At 37.2% G+C, this 24,171-nt stretch overlaps 1 protein-coding gene across 2 annotated transcripts in view; it reads left to right on the top strand.

Annotated features, from left to right (window-relative positions):
* The window catches only part of ANGPT1 (angiopoietin 1), a 228,041-nt gene that overhangs the window by 111,184 nt on the left and 92,686 nt on the right, over positions 1-24,171 (top strand). For both annotated transcript variants that reach the window (XM_081266564.1, XM_081266563.1), the window contains exon 2: positions 16,870-17,025. In XM_081266564.1, coding sequence (XP_081122690.1) covers positions 16,870-17,025 — 156 coding nt within the window. The remainder of the gene's footprint in view (positions 1-16,869; positions 17,026-24,171) is intronic.

The raw sequence follows: 24,171 nt of genomic DNA, 5'->3' as shown, positions 1-24,171 counted from the left end.
TTCCACCATGATGTTCTGCCTCATCTTGGGCCCAGAGCTATGGAGTTGGCTGACCATGACTGAATCTCTGAAACTGTGAGCTAAAATAAACTTTCCTTCTTTACATGGCTCTTGTCAGATCTTTTGGTCACAGTGATGAAAAAAAGTCAAACAAATATCATCTCTTTCCATGTGATGCTATACTAAAGCTTATAAATATCCTGAAATAGCATTAAAGGGGAAGAAACCTATACTTCTTTAATAATGAAAATTTGCAAAACTTTTTAGTATTGAACAGGCAGCTGATCATGTTGACACTCAACTGTAATCCTAGCAACTTGGAAATCTGAGGCAGGAAGATGGCAAGTTTGAGGCCATCTCAAACATCTCAGCAAATTATCAAGAACTTTTCTCAAAATAAAAAATAAAAAGGACTAGGATGTAGCTCAGTAGTAGAGTGCCCCTCACTCCCCAGTACCAAAAAAAAAAAAAAATTTTTTTTTGAGCAGGTAATATCATACAGGGATCTCCACTATGTTGCAGTAAGTCCTTTATATTTATATGGCTATGGTTTATGATTTAGTTTCATTCTAAGTTGACAAAACTGATTTGACAGAGATATAATTATCTTTACAGATGAGGAAACCTATGCTCAGAATGATTAAGGGACTTTTGGTAGTCACCATTTTAATAAGTGTTAGGAAGCTGGGCTTTTCAAAATGAATCCCTTATTAATGTTTTTCAAATTCCCATACCATCTTTCGATCCATTCCTACTGAGTAAGTTTAAAGCTATTTCTTTCCATTAGAACTTCTTATCTTATTTGTCAATGGTAGTGTAGTCAGGGCTTTTCTTGTCGAATCCTCAAACCATACTATGACATAGGTGCATTATGTTTCCCTTTTTCTAGATTCAGAAGCTGAGGTGCAGAGGAGAAAAGAAACTGAGAATCACACAGTTTATCACTTGCTAGCCTAGAGCTGTCAGAGCCCAAAGCTTACTCTTCTGCTCATACACCGCTCCTCATAGGCCGCTTCTCGCACAGCTGTAAATGTGGAGTTGGCAAAAGGAACGATCTGAGAGTTAATATTAACTGTTGAAGCAGTCAGAACAGGGCATTCACACTTCTTATAGATGCCCAAACTGCTTCTCCTTCCTAACCACAGCAAAGTGTAAGTATCTGATACAGCCTGCCAGGTATTCAGACACACATTTATTTCTTTTTGATCCTTACATCAAACTTCTGAGATGGTTAGGGCAGGTATAATTGGAATGGTGATTTTCCTGATGAGAAATATTGATCTCACAGATATAAAAAGCCTTAAAGTTCACATGACTGATAAGTGAAAAAAAAAAACAAAAACAAACAACAACAAAACAACAATCACTGGGATCCCCTGATGACACGCTCTGGGATCTCTCCCCAACACCATGCTAAAGATAGCCCTGCAAGCTGCAGGATGCCACCTGCCTGTGAGAGTTCTCCAAGGCCTGTTCCTCACTTGGGAAGAAATCAGGAGACCATCAAGATTCTTGACTTTTGATGTGAGAAACTCTTGCAACTGGGCTGACAGGCATGGTGTGTATTAACTCCATCATGGGTAAGATGTTCTGCTGTGAGTCCCATTTAACTGTGTGTTATCAGGGAAATTATTTATTTGACCCTCCATTTTTCTCAGATTATAAAGTTGTGGGAAGTGTGAACAAAAAACAAAAACAAAAACAAAAACAAAACAAAACAAAAAAACAAAACAGTGTCTGATTTTCTTGATATAATGGTGGTTTTCTAGTAAACTTCCCAGACTTTTATATTTAACACATCTCATGCTGTGATGAGAACCCTTGGTTTCAAGTAGTCAATGGTCAAGGCCTCAGTGACTTCCAAGAATCTATAGTGTTTAGGTCCATGGATTTCTGAACATCATGAAAACGATATATTTTCAATATAAAAGAAGTTCCTGATGAAGCAGTCAGTGCTGAGAGCACCCAGTTCTGTATGGGAAGGCCGAAGGCCTGAAATGAGGCCAGTGAAGAACAGAATTCCCCCAAATTATGTCTGTGCTTGGCCATGCTGATGGAGAACACTACCAAACTGACTTCTTCCCCATGAGTGTGTGGAATAAAAGTGTTGTGGATTTCACGAATTTGGGCGTATGTTTCAACATTTTGTACAGGATATCTCTGTGCCAATGTACCACCTCATAATGATCTATCTGTGCATGTACTTGTCTTTTTCAGAAGTCCAGAAGAAGTGTATGTCTTGCATCTTTATATCTCCACACCACCAGGCCTGCTAACATGGAAACTATACAAAAGTTTCTTAGTGTATGTGCATTGAACTGTGTTTATCTCATATAAGAAAATAATACACATGCTACATATATACACATGTATACTCATATATACACATGTATACTACAGATATACACATATATATGTAATAGAATCTTGATTATATATATATAAAGTATGATTGTATATATACATATATATGTATAATACATGTATATATATAATCTTCAAATTTCTTTAAGTATATTCCTCTATAAATATAATTTGCTATTAACAACTCAAAACTTTCAACCAAAAATTATTTTATTTTAGCAGTTTGAATTCTTATATGATTTAGTATGCATTAATTTACTAAGCGAAATATTATTTCTAAAGAACAAAGCTTATTTAAATAGAATTGATTCAATTTTGTTGGTTAAGTATTAAAAAGCAGCTTCTTAGAAACCATTAGCTAAGAATAAGTTTTACATTGATATAAGTGAATATATGAAGATCAGACATTTTAACTTAACATTTATGTTTATTTGAAAGGGTGATGGTGTAATGAACAGAAGAACAAGAATGATACTAATCCCTCTGACTAATGAAGATGTTTTCCTTCTTCTGATTGAACAAATGAAAGAAAACACTAATGCTTTTCAACAAGGGTAATTAATGTGCCCATAAATAGCATATTGCTATGGTGGTGAGGAAAGAATAAGTCAGCTTGTCATATAAAATAATTACATTACATATTTATGCTGGGTTAGGAGGGTCTCTAAGGTCCCAGTGTACACTGATCTAATCATTCTTTCAGTATTCCTAAGCATGAGAGAGAAATAAAATTTTCATTGCATTTAGGAATGAAAAACCAGTATAATGAAGGCTTTTTAAAAAAAAAAACAAAAAAAAAAAAACAGATGCTGATAATCAACTATTAGGTGTGTTTATTTCTTGTCCCCAACTGGTGACAAGAAGATGCCTTTAGGATCCTGACAACATGGCAAAGCCCTGTCTTAAAGGGGGTGGAGAGAAGAGAAGAGAAGAAGGAAGGAGGGAAAGAAAGAAGGAAAGGAGTGGGGGGGAGAGAGGGAAAGAAGGAGAGAAGGAAGGAAAGAAGGAATACAAGAAAATCAAAAAGTAGTGCTAGCTCAAGAAAACATGCCAGTGGACACATTGGGGCAGGAAAGGGCCTATTTGTGATCTTTGCATTAACCAAGAAGCTAGGGCCAATTGAAGTGAAAAGAGAATGACAGGGACTTCAGAGAGACTTGAGTTGGAACACTAACTCCGACGTTTGGGTTCCATGCCTTTCACCCCAGGACTTGATTTCTCAGAACTTCTGCCTTCTCCTCCTTCTCATATGGTAACCATACCTACTACACACGTTCCACATCTAAAACCTTAGTTCATTGATTGACCCACAGGAAGGGTTCAGTAAACAATGGCAGCTTCCCCTTTGGTAGAAACCACCTGTAGTTGATTCTGCTGTTTTTTTTTTTTTTTTTTTTTTTTTTTTTTTTACTTCCATGAAGTCCAGGTATTGCAGTGGGGGATGTTGAAGGGTGGCAGAGAGGAGGGAAACTTCTGGGTCAGTGGGGGTACATCTAGGGACAATAGCAACCATTTTCTGGAATTGTTCTGCCTAGGCCCACCCCTAAACTCTGCCAGATGTTCATAACTTTCCCACCACGAATAAATGCACTCTAAGCACATTTCTTCCTCTCATTCTTTTTTTTAATAAAAAAATTAAATTCTCACTTTCTTTCAGTGGAAAATGCCAAACCATTTCAAGGAGAAAACATAACTCACCTGCACTTCCATCAGCCAGAGACAGGCACTGTTCACAATTCAGTGTTTCTTATTCCATGGCATATAAATGTGGGTCTGTATACACTTACCATAATTGAGAACATACTAAATATATCATGTTGTATACTGCTTATTATGTTGAGCAGAAGGGTTTTTTTTAAGCCATGGAAAACTGGCATTTTTTAGTCATTTTGTACCTTAAAATCTGGACTACAGAGTCTTTTCAATGGAAGGCTGCCTAAAGAAGTTGGGAGGGCTATCTTTGTAACTGTGGTCTTGGTTATTTTAAACTCTTAGTGTAGTAATTTATGTTTGAGAAGAACTATAGAATCAATTTTTAGTTCTGGTAACTTGTTTCCTTTGCTTTCTCAACCCCCTAATTGCTCTCTCTGGGAAATAGCTATTTGCCAAAAATAAAAAATTATTCATTTGAATTCTTGAGATACAGCCTTTAAATGCGGGGAGATTCATCACACAGCTTTCTTTCAGCTCCTTAGTGAAGAAACCCCCGGGGTTTTGTGAGAGTCTGAGAAATAATCGGTTCCTTCTTGCATCTGAGCTAGAACTTAGGATAGATAGCAAGAGTCTGATAGACTTTGTACTCTTCTCCAGAGAAAGTCAGGACTTAGAGTACAAGAATATTTTATGAGTTTTTAGACTTCCTAAACCTAACTTGTGAAATTCAGAATAAAGCCACACTGCTAATGTGTTTAAATCTCAAAAATATAATATCAGTTTAAAATAACAGAGCTGAAGCCATGTCATAAGGTAATGTTTTTGTAAATGTCAAAACACACTAAGATAGAATGGCATATCATTGAGGGTATATACCTATCCAAAGCACATGTGTCAAAGTGTGACATCTGTTCCATGTATATGGTAGCACCATAGCATGTATTATTAATTTTATGTGATTTTAAAATTGTTTCTAAGAATCCAGGATTTAGATGTTACAATGAATTAAAACAATCATATTTTAGTTAATGAAGAATGTAAGGTTTTTCAATTGCTCACAGCTTGTTGAGGATGGGAACTAAATCAGGAAGAATTCTGGGAGATGACCTACCACTCCCAAACTAGTTTAATGAGTCTTTAAAACTGACTTTTACAAAAATCATAAAATTTTCTAGAGTGATAGTACTCTGGCAGCACATGGAGTAATGGGAGCAGGTGTTTGCAGTTGCTCATGCTTGGCTTTAATCTTCTGTGGTATGTAGTTAACTTTCAGAGAGACTAATTCATGACAATGGTAATTTGCACTCCTGTCTAATAGCATGTGAGGTGTAACAAGTATCACCGGGACACCAGGAGCTCATGGTGGAAGAAGAAACAATGCCCACTGTTTAAAGCACTGTGAGCAAAGTGATTTTGTCTCATTAGAGATTTTGTCTCATTTATGAGTTGTGAGCAATCATGATCCCTTTCTTAAGCTTTGAATGACTATTTCCTTCCTAGTAATTCTGCCAAGGGTAATTTAAGTAAGAACTACTCAAGAATATTGTTCAGGAAAAATTCACTGGACCTCACACATAATGCATTGAATGTTTATCATACAATAACACTGATAGTTTTATGCCTGTACATATTGTACATTCTACTGAGTAATCCCACATTGTAAGAGAAAGAGCATGCATGCACACACACACACACACACACACACACACACACACACACTTTTTTCCATTTGTTTTGTGTGCTTAAGCAGAAGAAATAAAATTCAAATTCCCATAAACCTAAGAGATATTGTATAAGAGAAAGATGATAAATAGAGCTTTAATTCAAGAAAAGAAGAAGCATGAAGGGCAAGGAAACAGCCCTAAAGTCAGCATGTTAAATGGAGGTTTTTTTAGAATAATATTGGATTTTAAGTGCTGATGTCTTGCAAGTTCAAGGAAGGCATGGTAACAATTTCATGTGAAATACCAGGTTAAACTGATGGAAATGTTTTACCTAGTAATGATATTACTGAAAAATCTACAAACCCCTTAATTAATAAGGCTTTTGAAATTCTTTTATTAAGTATCTTACTTCATCTGCTGAGTATTTGAATTTCACAATCCGTCCTGCAGTATTTTATTTAATTCAGAAGGTTTCCTTTAAAAGCTCGCCATCATATGCTATTTGTTTGCATCATTGTCATTTGCTATTGGAGGGAAAAATGTAGTTTGCAGAAGATGCTTCTTAGACAAATTATCCCACAGAGAGTTTCTTCTATCCCATGGATCCCCACAACCTACTGTCTGCTAGGGTGGTCTATAGTTCAAATGTCAGAACTTTTTTTAAGTGAACCAGAATATATTTTGAGTGGCATGCACCAGATAAGCAAGAAGCTGAAAAGTTTTAAATGAGAGGCAGGCATCGTTACAATGTTCTGTTTGAAAGAATATCTTGTTTGGTTTTAAAAGATCACTTTTATTGTTATAAAAACAGTATCCATCAAGTTGCTTTGTGATTCTTCCATTTTTCTGTCATCAAAATTTAAAGTTGGAATTTGGGAATAAGATTTCTAGGTTGTTAGGCAGAATACTGGAGCTTCCCATGATATTTAAGTAGACAGTTTCTACGGTAATTAAATATTATTGTATCTAGTTGTTCAAAAAAACTGTTCAGAAAAAATGAGGATTTTTAATAAACTGCAATGAAATCAAGAGATCCACAAAATATGGATGTGTCACCTGGCCCTCCTCCTAGGTTGGGAATCTGGGGTTATCACACATATATGCATATGTAGGTATGGGGTATATATGCATGTATATATGCATAAACAGTGTGCAAGCTTATATATATTATTAAACAAGTGAACTTTATGCTTGGTATGTTTAGAAATACAGTAAAGTGCACAGAAATTATTTTCTTGAACCTTGTACGTGGATCTCATATTAAGACTCCAACATCATGCCCTTGCCTTCTGTGTGTGGTCTCAGTGATATGCCCTTGCTTCTGACTTATCTTTTGATTTCCTGAGAAACACATTCCAGGAGGGCACAACCATCTTGTCCAAGCTAGTGTAGTTCCTTGGGTCCTTTTTTGTTGTTCTTTCTTACCTCCACCCCTCAAGTTTCCCAGGCCTAAATTTTTTGATATTAAGGGAGACATAAGAAATGTTTGCCCTCTTTTCCATACACATTTGGGACTGCCTCTGGGAAGACTTCCTTGAGTCCTTCATTTAGAGGGTGATTCCTTCTTTTATCCTATCCCATCAGGAAGGATGGACATTTGTACCTTCAGTCCAAATGCAAGATGCTTACGTTATAAATAGTTTTGACAAACAGGGTTGAGTTTTACTCATTCTTTTGATTTTCTGTACGGCGCAGTGATTACTACACAGTTAATTTTGCACATTTTCCCTGAATTTCACTTAATTTCAATAATTTCTCTACATTGAGACGATTGAGAAGAGAAATGGAGAAGATCACAGTAAGACAATGACATTATATGATCCAAAATGTGAGGATACTTGATTTAGGCCTAGGTGCTTTTGTATCATTTATATAGTCTCATTGCCATTCAAGAGGGGATTGGTAATAATTGCTATTATGATATTTCTTATTTACAAAATCAATTGGAGATTATTGGTATTTTCATGTAAAAATGCACTACTTTATGCATTAGTTTATTTATCTAGTTTGTATTGAGGACCCACTACGTGCCAGGCAGTGATAGTGAAGTAGGACAGACCAGGCTCCACACCGAGGAATAGCAGGTAGTAGGTTTACTGGCTGCAGTCAGGTTCAAAAGGGAGGCTTTTTGCCTCTATCAAATCACCCCTCTGAACACCAAGTTCAGAAAGCTTTAGAACTTTACACCCAGTGTGTAATGGGAGGGGCTCAGAGGCTCACAGTCTGTAGAAGTTCACATAAAAGTAGCTTTTTCCCGAGCAGAGGACCCTGGGTCTGGATACAAAATCAAGGGCCAGGACAGGGAGTTCTCCTCCTCTTCCCTCCTGCCTGCTTGCTCCACAGGATCTGGAATGCAAAGGCCTCTGTGGAGGCCTCAGGTGAGTATTTCTTATTGCATCCTGCCTCTGCAGTACACCTCAGGCCTGTAAACCCTGTTGCAGAAGTTCTTGTTGATAGTCTAAGAACAGTGATGGTAGGGGATCTTTGGAGAAGCTTAATTAGATTTTCCGTGGAGGAGGGGGTGCCAAGTTGAATGGACAGTGTTCACCCTAAAGGAACTAATGGTGGACTGAAATGATAGGCAATGCGGTTATAAAAGAAGAAAAAATAAATAAAAGAGGCACAGGATGTTCTAGAATACAGAGGAAAGGCATTGTAGAGAGAGGATTCATAAAAGGTTTCTGACAGGAGGAAGCTTGAACTGAGTTTTTAAAAATAGAACTTAGCCCCAGAAAAGGGAGAATAAGGTGGGCAAGAAACATTTTCATCAGAGCAAAGTCATGTACAAAATGAATATTGAGCAAAATAAAGTAATTCGTGTTTGGCTAAATACAAATAACTTGGGAATTTGGTGTTTCTAGAGCACAGAGTATGTGTAGGGACAGAGAAGCAGAGTACAGGTTGCCAAGAATCTTCTATGCTAATTAAGGGGTTGTGTCTTGAAGCACAGGTAGTGGAAACCACTGGAAAAGTTTTAAAAATGGGATAAGAAGGCCAAGTTTGTATTTTAGATAGATCCCTCTAGCTAGGTTATGGATGAGGGGTTGGAGGGAGCAAGGCAGGAGTCAGGAGACCAGTTATGGGGCCATTAACAAATCCAGAAAGAAAAGTTATGAGTCTGACCTTAGTCATTGGCTGTGAGGATAAAGGAATATGGTTGAAAGAGGCAGGAAGGAAGAGGAAGAGACCTAGGCAAACTTCAAGAAGTAGCAGCAACCCAATCTGGTGTTGATTGGATGCAGGAAAGGAAGGAGAAAAATTGTCAAGATGATTCCCTATGGCTTGGATGAATGTATAGGTGGCAGTGGTGATATTCATGGAGAAAAGAAACATGAAAAGAAGACTGAAGAAATACGAAGAATATATTTTTGACCGAATGGTGCCTGGGAATGAAGCGATTCACAGATGCTAGCTCTTTATCTTAAAACAGATGTGCCTGCTTTAGAGACTTGAGCCAGGGCTTTTCTATTGTGTTTTTGGTATCAATGTTTCCTTGCTGCCATTAAGGATATGTATGTTATATACGTTCATATTTCAATTTTCTATAAAAATTTAAGATTTAAATCTTATAGCCTAAATTACTCAATAAAGGAAGTTTCAAATCAAGGAATTTGAAAGCTTCAAGAGTTCTTAGAAATAATCTAACCCAGTCTTTTTTTATTTCATGGATGAAGACCTTAAACCAACCTTATGTAAATGATTTACTCAAGTTCTTGGTGTAAATCTCTGATTATTCCTGCATTATCTATATTCTGACTCCTGGCTGAATGTACTTTTCCTATATCATCCCCCTTTAAAATTATGCAAAGAGAAAAATTGAACAGAAGGAAATGTTCTTAAGAGTTCATGATGGTTACACTTTCCTGGTGTGAGAAGGTGGATATAGAAGAGAGATGCCAGGCTAGTAAAATATGTTTTGGCACTGGCAACCTTTCATTTGTTTATACAAAGAGAGAATGACTTTTCTGGGTCTTCGCCCAGCTCTAGGGCACTGCGTATGACTCTGGCAACTTTCAGCAGCCACAAAAATGTCATCTTGAAAGAGTCATGGCCAAGAAAAATGATTGCAAGGGAGTTTGTTCATCTAGGAAATTCTGGGATGCCCTTCACAGTTTCTCCTTGTGCTCCAGCAGAGGTGTTGCTGGGACACATATGTAGGTGATAAAACCAATGTCTGCTCACATTTTTAACATCGGTAATTGTGTCTCCCTATTCAGCAGAGAGAAGAATATGGAAAGAAATATAGACAGTTGGAGATACACTCCATCACATTCACCTACTCTAGTAAGATGATCCATCCATTGGTGCACAGCTATTTCCTAGTAAACTCAAAATGTCTTGATCTTGTAGTATCTGGCACCAGGTTCAGGTCACAGTGTGCATTTCTCACATGCATGCCTAGATTACACTGAGCCTACATGGGGTGTAGAAAGCCTGGAATAACTTTGGAGTTTGGTCATGCTTTTTGCCACTTGTTGGAGTGATGCATATGAAAAAAAGAATGAAATCAAGGGGTTTCTGAAACTCAATGACTGAAGGGCAGCTAGAGGCATTAATGCTAGTAAGCAGAGTCAAGAGAGGGAAATCTGGGTCCCTAAAACTGATGAAGCATGAACTGGTATTGTGAAAGGGGATCTCCAAATCAGGAGCCAGTAGAAATTAAGAAAGTAGCAGGAACCAGGGAATTGGATAAGAAATGCAAGGCTGGCCAACAGTATTGGCAGCTTTCCGTTGGCTCAGCCTGCTGCTGTGAGTCTGAGTTTCCACACTCTGAGTGGTCACAGCCTGGCATCTGGCATTAATTAGCTATTTCACCTTGCTTTCTATAACCTCTCTGAACCTCAATCACTATGTCTATAAAATGAAATTCTTGGCATTTATAACTTTGAATGTCTCTTTTAGCTCTCTCTCTCCTACTAATGGCTTCAGGTACCAAAAAGAGAAATGAGATCCATTTCATGGACACCAGCACTGAAACTGTTTCAAATGTTAGCTAACTAGATCTATTGTCTAAAAAGACACTTATACTTTTTCATTTGGTAAAAGAAACAGTATATTGGAGATCTAAGAATAGAAATTCCTGCAAATAATGTACTTGGCCTCAGCCATCTCTTTTTATAAGGTCATAAACCCAGGTAGAGTTGCATTTTCAATATTACTACTGATTTATGAAACAATGATATTAGATAAAACCATCAACATGTAAGGCATTTTTTGCATTGTTTTACCTTTTTATTGTTTTTCCATATTTAACCTTTTACTTTATTTCATGCTGATTTTGCCATACTTGAGTAATACCACATGCACCAACATTCAGTGAGGGTCCACTTAATCTATGACATATTTTAAGCCAACAATGCCTTTGTCAATTTTTATAGGGTTTAAAATGTTATTTTCTTAAGAATTACATGGAGAAATTATATTCTTTGTGCATTCAGACATGCTCTGGTTTGAGAGATTCCTTGAAGTATTCTCTTGGAGTGAAGTGACAGAGAATGTATTTCACCTGCAGGCCATGTCATAGTCTGACATAGTCTCGATCTATGAACATGAAACACAAAGGATTTTGAGACCCTAGTAAGAGAGCTCCCCCAAACTCTTTTTTGTTATTCTCTAGTAGTCATTCAGCAAAAGACAAGAGACAAGTGATTTAGGAGTGAATTACAAATGATTGATAATCTTGATTTCTTAAAAACTCTTTTTTTCTATTTTATAATATTGCTTGTCACATAGTCACTGGGATATTTGCTTTCTCACTACCTAAAACATTTTGCAGGATATTATGTCATCCATCACTGTACAAATGTCTAAACAACTTAAACATTATCTTTGAAACAATTTCACCTTGTTGTTTCTATCACGTTCATTTTTCATATTCTGTCTGAATACTGTCTGCTGTCAGAATCAGCCTGTAATATTGGTGGCAGTTTGCTGGTATTTTACAGGTGATTTTCTTTTTTGGATGAAGTACAACTTGCTCAGCAATCTGGCCTCTTTCAAAGCACATACCAGCTCTGCCACCCACTTGCTGTGGGATCTTAGACAATTGACTTACCTTCTCTGAGTCTCCATTTTCATTTTAGTGGAATGAAGAAATTAATATTTACAGCGCCTGGATTGTTGTAAAGATTCAACAAACTACATATTTGCAAGTCCTGGTACACGTTTAGCCTTAATAGAGGCTTAGTGTGTCCTCACTCCCTTTGTTACATTTTGTGCTGGTTAATAAGAAACAAATAAACTTACATTGCTAAGAAAAATGTCCTCTTAAGACAACCTTAAAAAAAAAAAAAGGATTCTTTGTATTAATAGTGCAGCAGAGTGAACTCTCCACATGCCTGGGCCTGGGCCCTTCATCTGACTTTGCATCCACCTGTGTAGCGCAGAAGAGTGAAGGTGATCACTTTCTGACATTGCCTGTTTCTCTCAAAGGAATAAGTAGATGAATTCTCAAGAGCTGACTACAAATTAAATCACCCAATTATTCAGCTAACGCACCAGTCAACCAGTCCAACAACAGAGCAGGAACCACGTCCTGAGACTGACTGATCTCCAGTCACATAAGATCTCTGATTCTTGAACTATAATGGACTCAGTACTCCCTTTGTAGAGCTGGTGGGAACATCAAGTCAGATTATGTGTAGGAAGCTCTCTGCAAACAGCCAGTCCCTTCACAGAGGTGATACTACTTCCTTTCTTAAAAATCATCATTTCATCTCATTTAAAACCACATGCTACATCTCCTTCTGAGTCTTTAGCCAATACCTTTTAAAACTCTGGAGTGAGACACTGAGCAGAGCAATATTGTCAAAAAAATTTATGATTCAGCTTCAAAACCTCCCACTTTCTAACTCCTCAGCTCTTGTGCTCAGCAATGTCTAAGCTTAAAATACACCTATTAGATGTTTGAGGTACTGTATTTTCAGCAAACATATTTTTTAAACCACTAGGGAATACACAAATACAATCAAATTTGTTACAAATCTTTCCTGGACCTGGCTGGTATGGTACGTCAAGTTGGGTTTCACAGTTATACATCTACAGAGGAATGTCTAGAGATAAGATGAAAGCAACCCTCCTTATTAATCACACATTGTATATTTGACTTCTGCCTCCCCACTCAGCCTTTAAATCAACTACATCTGGTTCTTGCTACTTAAGTGTGCCATTACCTTTTACATTAAAAGGCAGGTACTCCCAGAGAAAGCAGCCCCATTTGATTAAAAAATAATTAACTAGAGTTATATTCATGGCAGCTTCAATGAGAATTTTAGGATTGGTTGGAGACCTACTTTATTTCCACAACAGGGTCAGCAGAACTGGGAAGCTCTTTGTGATTTGATCAATGTGTACATGAAACAGCTATTTTCTTTGCTTATTTTAACTTTTATAGTTATAAAGAAAAGCACAGTGGTACTGAATGGTCAACAGCTGACAGGTCACAAGGATTGAAAAGCAACTGTTGCTTGCTGTAGTCACCTTATGCCAGAGGGTGTCCTCTGGGAAGCTGGAGACTTAGGATTGTTTTTATACCCAGAACATGTTAACCTCTGGCAACTGACTCCTGCTAACTGACTGCATAAAAAATTGATGTATAATTGTCAAGTAAATTATGTATTGGAGCTCACTGATTAGCATATTCTTTATCAGGAGGGAAATCTGCATAAAAATCAAATTATAATTTTGAAATTTTATTTTCAGCAGGAAATCTGACACATCACTCTTAAGTCTGATGGTCTAAATAAGTGCTAAAGAAGTTTTATCCTTTTGTGAACAAAACAGGAAGGTTGTACTAGGATGTAAATTGAACATTGTTGTCTTCATTGAAAAAACCTTGTTTATATATATGGATCAGGTGAAATGTGCTTAGCAACCCTGCTAATTTACATTCTGGCAAAAAAACTACTCATTTCACAAACAGTTCTCGTATAGGAAGTTGTTCTATGATCCACATTTTGAAAAGCATTTATCCTTTGGCTGAATCAGAATTATTTTGGAAAGCTGTCCTAAATGCATGCTATCCTAGTGTATGCCCTTAAAAACGTACAGCATGCCGTAGTACCTCTGAATGCATTCTGAACATCTCTGAACAGCTCCCATTTAATTTTAGCAAACACCGAAAGTTAGGAGCTATGTAATAAAAATGCACAATTAGGTGATGCTTGGCTAAGTAGGTCAGTTGTTAAGAAAGTGGGTTTTGAACTTGGGGGTTGAGTTCCTGCTTCTTGTTGAGCAAGTTGTTTAGTGGTTTCTAAGCCTGTTTAGCAGCTGTAACATGTGGATATATGAGGTTAAAATTCACTGTGACATTTTTTATTTATTAAAGAACAGTGCTTAGACACTGCTGCAGAACAATGTAATTGATCAATGTCTACTGTAAATGGCAGGGTTCATCTTCTCAATGGAAACTTGTCTACCATTTCTTAGGATATACATATTTATAAATAGCCCTAAATTCTCTGAATAAGCAAGGAACATACAGTTAATGTCTCGCTGCCTGAGGCTTCTTTTGCTAAGCAGCTATTGAATACAGCAGTCAAAATTCTTTTGGTTTGTTTGTCAGTGTTGAAGACATAAATAAATTTGACTAAAGGAAAAGCAAGACTTGGTGGTTCAGGGGAGATTTATTTTTTAATTTTTTTTAATTTTTTTTTATTATTAGTTGTCCAAAACATTACAAAGCTCTTGACATATCATATTTCATACATTTGATTCACGTGGATTATGAACTCCCATTTTTACCCCAAATACAAATTGCAGATTCACATCGGTTACACATCCACTTTTTTACATACTGTCATATTAGTGTATGTTGTATTCTGCTGCCTTTCCTATCCTCTACTATCCCCCCTCCCCTCCCCTCCCATCTTCTCTCTCTACCCCATCTACTGTAATTCATTTCTCTCCTTGTTTATTTTCCCTTTTCCCCTCACTTCCTCTTGTATGTAATTTTGTATAACAATGAAGGTCTCCTTCCTTTACCATGCAATTTCCCTTCTCTCTCCCTTACCCTCCCCCCTCTCATCCCTGTTTAGTGGTGATCTTCTTCTCATGCTCTTCCTCCCTGCTCTGTTCTTAGTTGCTCTCCTTATATCAAAGATGACATTTGGTATTTGTTTTTTAGGGATTGGCTAGCTTCACTTAGCATAATTCAGGGGAGATTTAGATTAGACAATTTACAACTCCATGTCCAAGGGAAGACCTGACTAGAAACATCATGGCTGGATTCAGGTGTTTGAAAGATATCCGGTTATCTATATCACACCTGGGTCACTATCTATCATCTATTTCTCATTATTTTTTTTTTCTGGATTGTCTTCATTCTTAGGCTTGCTTTAGTTTTTATGGTGGCAAAATTGGGCATCGTCCGGCATCTATGTTACCAGCTATTAACCACAGAGGAAGAGGAAGTTCTTGTGTAAACTAGTTTGACAAAATGCCAGAACCAAGATTTAATGGCCTTGCTTACAATATCTTTCCATTCCTGGACAACCCACACTTGCTAAGTAAGAGTAGAACATTGTGTTTTGCCAGACTTAAATATGTACCCCCTTCTAAAGTGAGAGTGGATCAACTCTACCCAAAGCATCTGCTTTGAAAAAAGAAAAAAATGATAATTTCCCTTAAAGATGTTAAGGGATGTCGCTAGGAAAAAGGATACAGGGATGTGGAATCTAAATGATAGATGTTTACTACTCTGACCGACCCTCATTCTTCTACCCTTCCCATGTTGCTTACGTATGTTCATTCAATTGGAATGAAGTCAAGATTTGGTTTAGAGATCTTCCATTTTGTTAAGATAATTTTCAGATATTTCTTCTGATCAATTTTGTATCAGAATATGAGCTTCATACGAAGCTTCCATTTTTGTTAGGTTGGGGCAGATTCATATTTGATAAATAGAAGTAAGGGAGAGATGATGTTAGAAAGTGAACTGCCAAAATTTCGCAAAGGGGAATATACATTTAGACTGTATTTGTTACATGATAATAATGTTACTATGGATTATAAAATAGTGGATGTATTATGGTTCACTAAATCAGTAAAAAATCACGTAGCTGTTAATGATTTGGAACCCGTCTCACTAAGCACGACTTGGCAGAGCTATCGAGTGGTTAAAAGTGTTGGTATGAGTTAAGAATCTCGACACTAAAGTCCAAGTCTGGCTGTTTTTGTGGTGTGTGGCCTTGGACCTGACTTCTCTGGGATGCAATTTCCCCATATGTGTAATTTGGTAATAAAATGCAGTCGCCATGCAGTGGTGGGGAAGAGTGAAGTGTACTGACAGGGAGATACAGACTTCTGCATTTTTCAAACCCTGCATGTGCTCAGCTTTATTCTCCCAGGTGCCTAACAAGATCCCTTGTAGTAATTCACTTAATCATTTCTTTGGCCCCTGTGGTACCATTTATTTTACAACTTTAGTGTACTCTTAGATGGCATCATAAAGGAACCAATTTTACCCCAGGCAAGTAGGGCAAATGCTGCTTTATGGGCTATACTTTCAGTGCCTATTTTTGAACTTGCAAAAGAGCACAGAAAATGCTTATAGCTCACTCTAGGGATCTGCAGTTCATTCAACACATCCTTGCCTATGTTTTAATATTCCTTAAAGGCTTTCATTTTGGGAATATACTTTCCTCCCTCTCCTTGTCCATTTCCCCAGGGAAGTAGGATATTTTATTTATCATTACAAAAATGGAAGGGGAAGACTAAATTTCTCTGAGATGAGTGGTCATCATGGTATAACTAGAAGACCACAGCACTAAGATTTAGACTGAAACTATTTGCTAATCTGGGTGACCTGGGGTTCATTCATCCTTTTCCCTCTCTGATTTGGTTTCCTCAGCTATAAAATAAAAAGAATAAGGAGGCCTGTTGTGCCTAGTTTACATCTTTGCTGTGAGGGTTAAATGAGATCATGTCAATAATAGGAAATCATAGTTCAAGTGCATATTTCCATTATGATTGTGATTATTATTTATATGTATCAGTATATTAGGAGTTTGTTAGCAATTGGATTCCTGTGTGCTCTGCTTCCTTTTTCTCCAGCTCCCAGAGACACAGAACATCCCTGCCAGATGGCCAGTTTGCCAGCTGTGTCTTGTTTTGTCATTGTAAATATTACATGCCCCAACTGGGAGACTTTGCTTATAATCTAGTATACTTTGTCCTTTATCTCTTGCAGCTTGAGAATTACATCGTGGAAAATATGAAGTCGGAGATGGCCCAGATACAGCAGAATGCAGTTCAGAACCACACAGCCACCATGCTCGAGATAGGAACCAGCCTCCTGACTCAGACTGCAGAGCAGACCAGAAAGCTGACAGATGTTGAGACCCAGGTACATACCCAGGGCTGGAGTCCACACACTCATCCAGAGGGTTTTTTTTTTTTTTACCCCCCTATCCTTTAACTTGCTCGGTAAACACAGAGCACATTTCAGCACAGAGATTGGGGAAGCATATGCATTTTTGTTTATTGGTAATAACAACAATGACTGCTTGACATGCTATGCATGTTTCTTTGGACTTAATGAGGATTGGTATATTTAGCTTTGTGTGGGCTTGCAAAAACAGGATAGTAAAAGACCTAATCAGTGTTTAAGTTCAAATAAACACTGCAGCTACCAATTGTGATAGGATATGAGTGAAACAAGCTAACCATTTTAGACAAATCAGTGCCTTTGATATGCTTTTAGGAACTGTCTCATTTAACACTGGTAATGCTTCTCTAGCTGTAATGGCACCTGCAGAGGTTTTGTGCATTTATTGGATTGAAAGGAAAACCTCAAATGAACTGATCAGGAGTGTATATATATATATTTACAGATATTCCTCCCATTAGGGTAAATGACATACTCATTTGAGTAAAAATCAGTAAAACCAAAGGATGCTTTTAATTATTACTGCCACAAAACCAACCTTACAGTTTACAGCAAAGGGCAAATACATTTTTAATGACTAGAAAATAATCTCTTAGTGCCTCTGAAACATGGAAATAGCTATTCCAGTTATCATTCTGAAACTCAGGGGCTGATTCTGTATCAATTGTAGTTGATTTTTGAATGAAATTGAAGTAAATAAATGCAAAAATAAGGTGCAACCTCATTTCTTTTTATTTTGTCTGGGTTAGTGGCATCACAGATCATGCTTTGAAAGATCATGATCATTTGTATGGATAGAGATCATATGACACAAACAAGACTCCATGTACAAAGGATACTTGTTAAAACCATTTAGAGCAGGCAAATCAGCGAGTTTGATTGATTTCTCCCACTGATACAGCTAGTGAATAGAATTCAGGGCTCAAACTCTCATGTTCTCATCTCTTTTCTATCCCTCTTGATACTAATAATTAACTAATCAAATAGAACTTAAATGTTCAATTGCTTTAGAGAAATAAGTCACATAGCCTTCAGAAAATATTTTTGTTGCACAGTGTCATCAGCTAACTATGGGGAAATGGAGGGAGGAAAAACCACATTGTAATAAAAAATTACGTGACTTAATCTTTTATTGTCACAGTAAGTGTGGTGATCTATGTGCTTTGACAACTTATGGTATAAAATAATGTGACCATATTTTTTCTTCTTATTATTATAAAATGCTATCTCCTCCAAAACGTTTTCATATGTTCAAAAATGGAAATATTTGACTGCACACTTCACTTCTTTATATATTTGTTATAATTCTAATTACACACATGACAGGGGTTTGTTGTATTTTTCCATTCCCCCAAGCCCTCATCTTAAGTTGTTTTTATTCTCCTGTCACTTAGGAGTTGGAGTTGTGGCAGGGATGGGATCCTATTGTTAGCATTTCAATCTCTAACCTGTACAGTTGTATGTGATATAAGGTTTTAAAAGATAATAACATGTTCTGTGTCTAAGAGCAGGAGATAAGGACTTTATGAAAAATCGTACAGAAAATCCTAAGAAAAAATAATGAACACTCCTCAGTGGAACAGTTAAAGTTATCATTGAAAGCCAATCAAATCTTATTAGATATATCAAGGATGATTTTAAGATAGCCAAATCCTGAAAATCTCAAAAATCACAAATCCATCAAAAATAACAATGGGACAATCGATTAAACTTTGTCCTAATTTATGAAGAGAAACCCCATGTGTTCATTTCATCTTCATTTTAAGGTCTTCTAGTTGTTCGTGCTATTTGTAGCTGTGATGTTTTAAACCTTTTCTATGTAAACATATACCCATGTCATGCCATCATGCGTATTGGAATTATTGCATTAGGACATGTTCTGTTGAGAGATCTTACTACTGGATTCCTGAGGTAGGGCCAAGTTTACAAAAGGAATCCTGAATTACTTTTTAACGACAATTACTTGTATTAATTTATAATAAGCACTTATAAATGAAAACATCCTTCTGTGCTAACCAGGTAACCTCAGTTGGTTTTGCTCCTGTGTTTCCCTAAGTTAGCTTGGTATATGTTGCTTTTCCTAAGACTGACTTCAGGTCCTCAGTTATCTCAAGAACTATGGCAGTGGCTTTCCAATAAATTTTAGTGCCCTGGCTTTCACATGATGATGTTATAAAGTTAAGTAACTTATTTCTTTCTAGTCCTCTACTGACCTTCTACATTTGCAACTTAAACAAAGGTGGTACAGCCATGGTTTTATAGATGAATGGATAAAGAAACTGTGCTATATATACACAATGGAATATTACTCAGCATTAAAAGAGAATATAATTATGGCATTTGCAGGTAAATGGATAGAGTTGATAATATCATCCTAAGTGAAGTAAGCCAATCCCCCAAGCCAAAGGCTAAATGTTCTCTCTGATAAGTGGATGCTGATACATAATGGGGGGGCATGGGAAAAATGCAGGAATTTTTATGGGGCAAAGGGAAGGGTGGGATTCGGAGGATGCATGGGAGTAGGAAAGATGGTGGCATGAGATAGACATTATTACCCTAGGTACATGTATGACTGCACATATGGTATGATGCTACATAATGTACAACCATAGAAATGTAAAGTTGTACTGCAATGTGTACAATGAATTAAAAGCATTCTACTGTCATATATACCTAATTAAAATAAAGACAGTAACAATAACCAAAAAAAAAAAGATTCTGTGTTTGATAAGCATCATGATCAGAAAAAAAACAAAACAAAACAGGATCTACAATGAGCACATCTAAGTAACCTTGTTGGCCATGGTGATGAGAATGGAAAACCAACACCAAACCCTTTCCTTCATCATTAGTCTGGCTGAATATATACTTACTCTATTGTCAGTTTATACCAATATCTCTTCTCCTTCAAGTTACTCTTTTCAAGTATGCAATATGAAGGGGTTAATTTCAGGAATTACTTATGTCCTTCCCTGGTATATGATTCTGTTTCTCACTTCTTCCCCAAGCCATTTCAAGCCCATTTCAGTTCGGGGAACTCTCAGACAAGTCCCACTAAAATTTACCTCTAAATAATTTGCACATATCTCTGCTTTAAGTGATTTTACATATGTTCACTATTTAAAAATAATAATATATCCTTGGGGTACATAACGGTATCCTTTATTAAGGTTTAGATCTGGAATGTCACCCAAAACTCATGTGTCAGACAATGCAGCAATGTTTGGAGGTGAAAAGATCATTTATGAGGGCTGTGACTTCCTTAATGGAGCAATCCATTTGATAGATTGATAATTTTAATGGAGGTACAGGGAGATGGTGAAAATGAGAGGCAGGTGGGGCATGGCTGGAAGAAGTATGTCACTATATCTTTCTCTGGCCCCTTTCAGTCTCTCTGTTCCTGGCTGTCATGAGCCCAGCATCTTTTCCCTGCCACACCCTTCCCCAAACCCTTCCACTATGGCTTTTCTGACTTGCTGTTTGCCAATAGGCAAACCATGGACAGAACCTCTGAAGCCATGAGCCAAAATAAATCTTTCCTCCTTGAAGTTGTTCTTGTCAGGTATTTTGATCACCGTGATGAAAAGCTGACTAAGGATAAGGAAACCAAAACACAGAGATGTGAAGCAACTTGCCCCGGATGAAAGAACGGTGAAATTTAGAGCAAGAATTTGAAGTCTGTCCATCTGTCATCAGAATCTGCATGCTTTACTAGCTCTTTCTCAATGCGAACTCTCTCCTGTAGTTCCATTCTTTCTTTAAGGTGACAGAACAGCAAATGGGTCCAAGAAGAGGGTAATCTTCTAAATCTGATAAAGCAAAAGATAATGCAGACTTAATAGCATCCCTGGATGCCTCCTCTGAATGACAAAGATGCTGCCACCGCTCTGCCAGAGACAATGATGGTTCCACCTACTAGTACCCTTATGCATTGTGCCAGGGATGTCATCACATGTAACCCCAGGACCGTGTGCTCTCCTTGCCACTCTCCAGCTGTGTTAACTATGGGAAAGTTCTATAGACATACAGGCTAAGTTTTCTCCCACCTCTAGTCATTTATATGGTCACTGTAGTGTTAGAACTGAATCAAATTTGAAAATATATTTTGAGTAGTTCCTTGATGCAAGATGTTTTTCATAGGTCCTACAAAGACGGCAACAGTAAATAAAGTAGTCCTTAGAGTCAGTGGGTTTGAGTTAGTGTGGCAAAACTCTTTTAAATCCTTTCTTAACTTTTTGTCAAATTAATTAGCTGTGGAGCTTTTCTTCACTGCCATAAAACTGTACCTTTCCAATCTACTGGGGTGGGTGTCACTGACCAGTGGCCCCAGCTGCTGTGCTCTGAAATCCATCACTGTGCTGGTACAGAGACCACAATTCCCAGTGGCCACTTCCAGGCAATGAGTCACTGTGGCAGGGATACTTAGTTTTGCTCCTGGGAGCTGTAGGACTCTGCTGACACATGCCATTGCCTTTGCTGAACTTTCTCACAGCTGCCCTCAGGGCTGTGACTTCCATGGGACCTTCCTTCCTTTAGTCTGTTCTCTGTGGTTAGACCTGCATTCCAGGCTGCAGGCTCTCCTAGCTTCCTTTGTCTGATTCCCAATTTTCCCTCACAGGTATTTTCCCTAATAAATTTTCTGAATGTCTAATTCCCTTTTATCATCTGCTGCTCAGAAGTCACAAATTATCCTACCTGGTGTTGGACCTCAATTAGAAATTTGAGGCAGTTCACAGTTTGTTGAATGAGCATGAATGTCTGGGCAAAAACAGATCTGGTCTCATATCTACTCTCAAAGGGCAACTCTCCGAGTTGAACCTTTAACTTGATGAGGGAATTAGTTAAATAAACATTTAGCTAAACAAAATGGTGGTAAAATAAATTAGCTAGGTGGATATCCAAAGAAAATACACTGGTTATTAATTTTCTACAATGTCTGGAAACGTGTTTGATAAGCCACTAGGAGAAGACTTAAGCTATGGCTTACAATTCCTGTTTGGCTGACTATTTCTTTTTCTAAATAAAGTTTTATTGAACATAGCAACACTCATCTAGTTATATGTCGCCTGTGGTTACTTTCTTGATAAAATAGCAGACTTGAGTAGATATACTAGATACACTAAGGCCTGCCAAGCTTAAGACATTTACTGTTTGGCCCTGTACAGAAAAATCTAACCAATTCCTAAAAAAAAAAAAAAAAAATGATAATAAACTCTGAGAGAGCAGGGATTTTGTCTATCTTGGCCTTGTCTACTGCCCTGTCATTAGGATTTAGAGCAGAACCTGATACATAGGAGGCTTTCATTAAGTGCTTGTTAAATAATAACTGATGTTAGTTCCTTAATGTCTCTGGATTTTAACACAATGAACCCAAGTCCACAAGCAATATACAAAGGGTTGTGTTGATGGTAAAATATATATGCACAAATAGCTGGTTGATCAGAATATGACTTTGAAGAGAAGCAGCTACTACAAAGATGTTATGACTGTCAAAGAAATTGCCTGAATATATTTCTCTACTCCAAGGAGCATGAGAAATTTGTACACTTCCTGCCTCATAGTGCTTATTTAGTTTGTGCTTGGGAAAAGAAGTGTGATGCTATTGGATGCAAAAATCAGAAGAGCTCATGGTGATTTGAAAGAAACCATTTTGTTAAATGTTTGTTTTGGTACCAGAGATTGAACCCAGGGGCACTTAACCACTGAGCCACATCCCTAGCCCTTTTGTGTATTTTATTTAGAGACAGGGTCTCACTGAGTTGCTTAGAGCCTCGGTAAGTTGCTGAGCCTGACTTTGAACTTGTGATCTTCCGGCCTCAGCCACTCAAGTTACTAGGATTGATAGAAATTTTTATCCACGAAGGGAGGCACCTTTCTTAGCCTGTGGGAAGGTTCTTGAAATTTACAGTCACATGAGCTTATGCGAGAGAATTTAGACTCTGGAAATTGACTACCAAGTTTCCCTTCTGACCCTCATATGTTTTAGCTGTGTTGAAAGAGTTATTTCAACCCACAATTTCTGCATCTGTGATATAATTACTATCTACTGAATTTCATAAACAAATGAGTTTATTGCATTAAAAATACAATATAAAATTGTATTGTTATAAATGTCATTATGTTCAAATATAATAAGGTTATTATATTATAAACATATTACAAGTTATATAAATATAAAATATTATACATAATTATTATGTGGTATTCATTTTGTATTATTGTATCATAAGAAAGTTTAATAATGATTTTATAAGATTATCTAATTTCCATACTCTTGTTTTCTCAATGGTTCCACCCAAAATTTTGTAGATGTTTGGTTTTTCAAGGTTTAAGAGTTCCATTTTAATTTGGGGTGGTCTTCTACTTTATTTTCCTTGAGATTCACATTGTTTAAAGAAACTAGGATGGTCATTAGGATACTTGTCTCAAATTCCAAATTGATCTGAACATTTATTTTCATGTCCTGTATTTATTCTTTCTTTCCGTGTAGTTTCTTTAGGCTGGAAGTTACCATATCTAAAGGGTAGACTGGGTTCACTTGAGCGCTGAAGTAGGGTACTCTGTGGAATTGCGGCTCACCTCTTGCCTCTCCTCAGGTGGCAGGAAAGCCAGCCTGCTACACCCTCAGTGATGCCGAGGATGAACTTCATCAGGGGAGTAACCTCCCTGTCACTCCACCCTGATGGTTCACTTTCCCTGAGGAAATTAACAAATAACCTTGTTGTATGATTCTTCATGGCATTGCCCATCAGTGACCAAAAAGTCACTTCATCAGTTTGGCAAAGGGTGATTTTATAGCCCTTCATTTCCTCTCCATTGTCAGCTTTCACTCTGCTGGAAAAATCTAACTCTGCCAACCATCATATTTTATGTTACATTTTTTTTGTTTAAGAAACATAATTAAAAGCAAATAAGAGCCTATAAGTGAGGCCAATTTCAAAGTTAATGTGCTATTCAAAGAGACTTCCTTTCATGCTCTGTATTCTCCCTCAATCTCTACCTTTCTTTCAATGGCAATGTTAATTTAAAGGCTGGAGACACTCTTAAAATTATTAAGGGGAGACAGGTGTAGGGGTGCACACCTGCAATCCCACTGGCTCTGGA

The sequence above is a fragment of the Spermophilus citellus genome, assembly GCF_964194105.1.
Source record: "Spermophilus citellus genome assembly, chromosome: 14".
Taxonomy (NCBI): domain Eukaryota; kingdom Metazoa; phylum Chordata; class Mammalia; order Rodentia; family Sciuridae; genus Spermophilus; species Spermophilus citellus.
The sequence above is the reverse complement of the archived record's forward strand: the minus strand, read 5'-3'. Positions and strand labels throughout refer to the sequence as shown.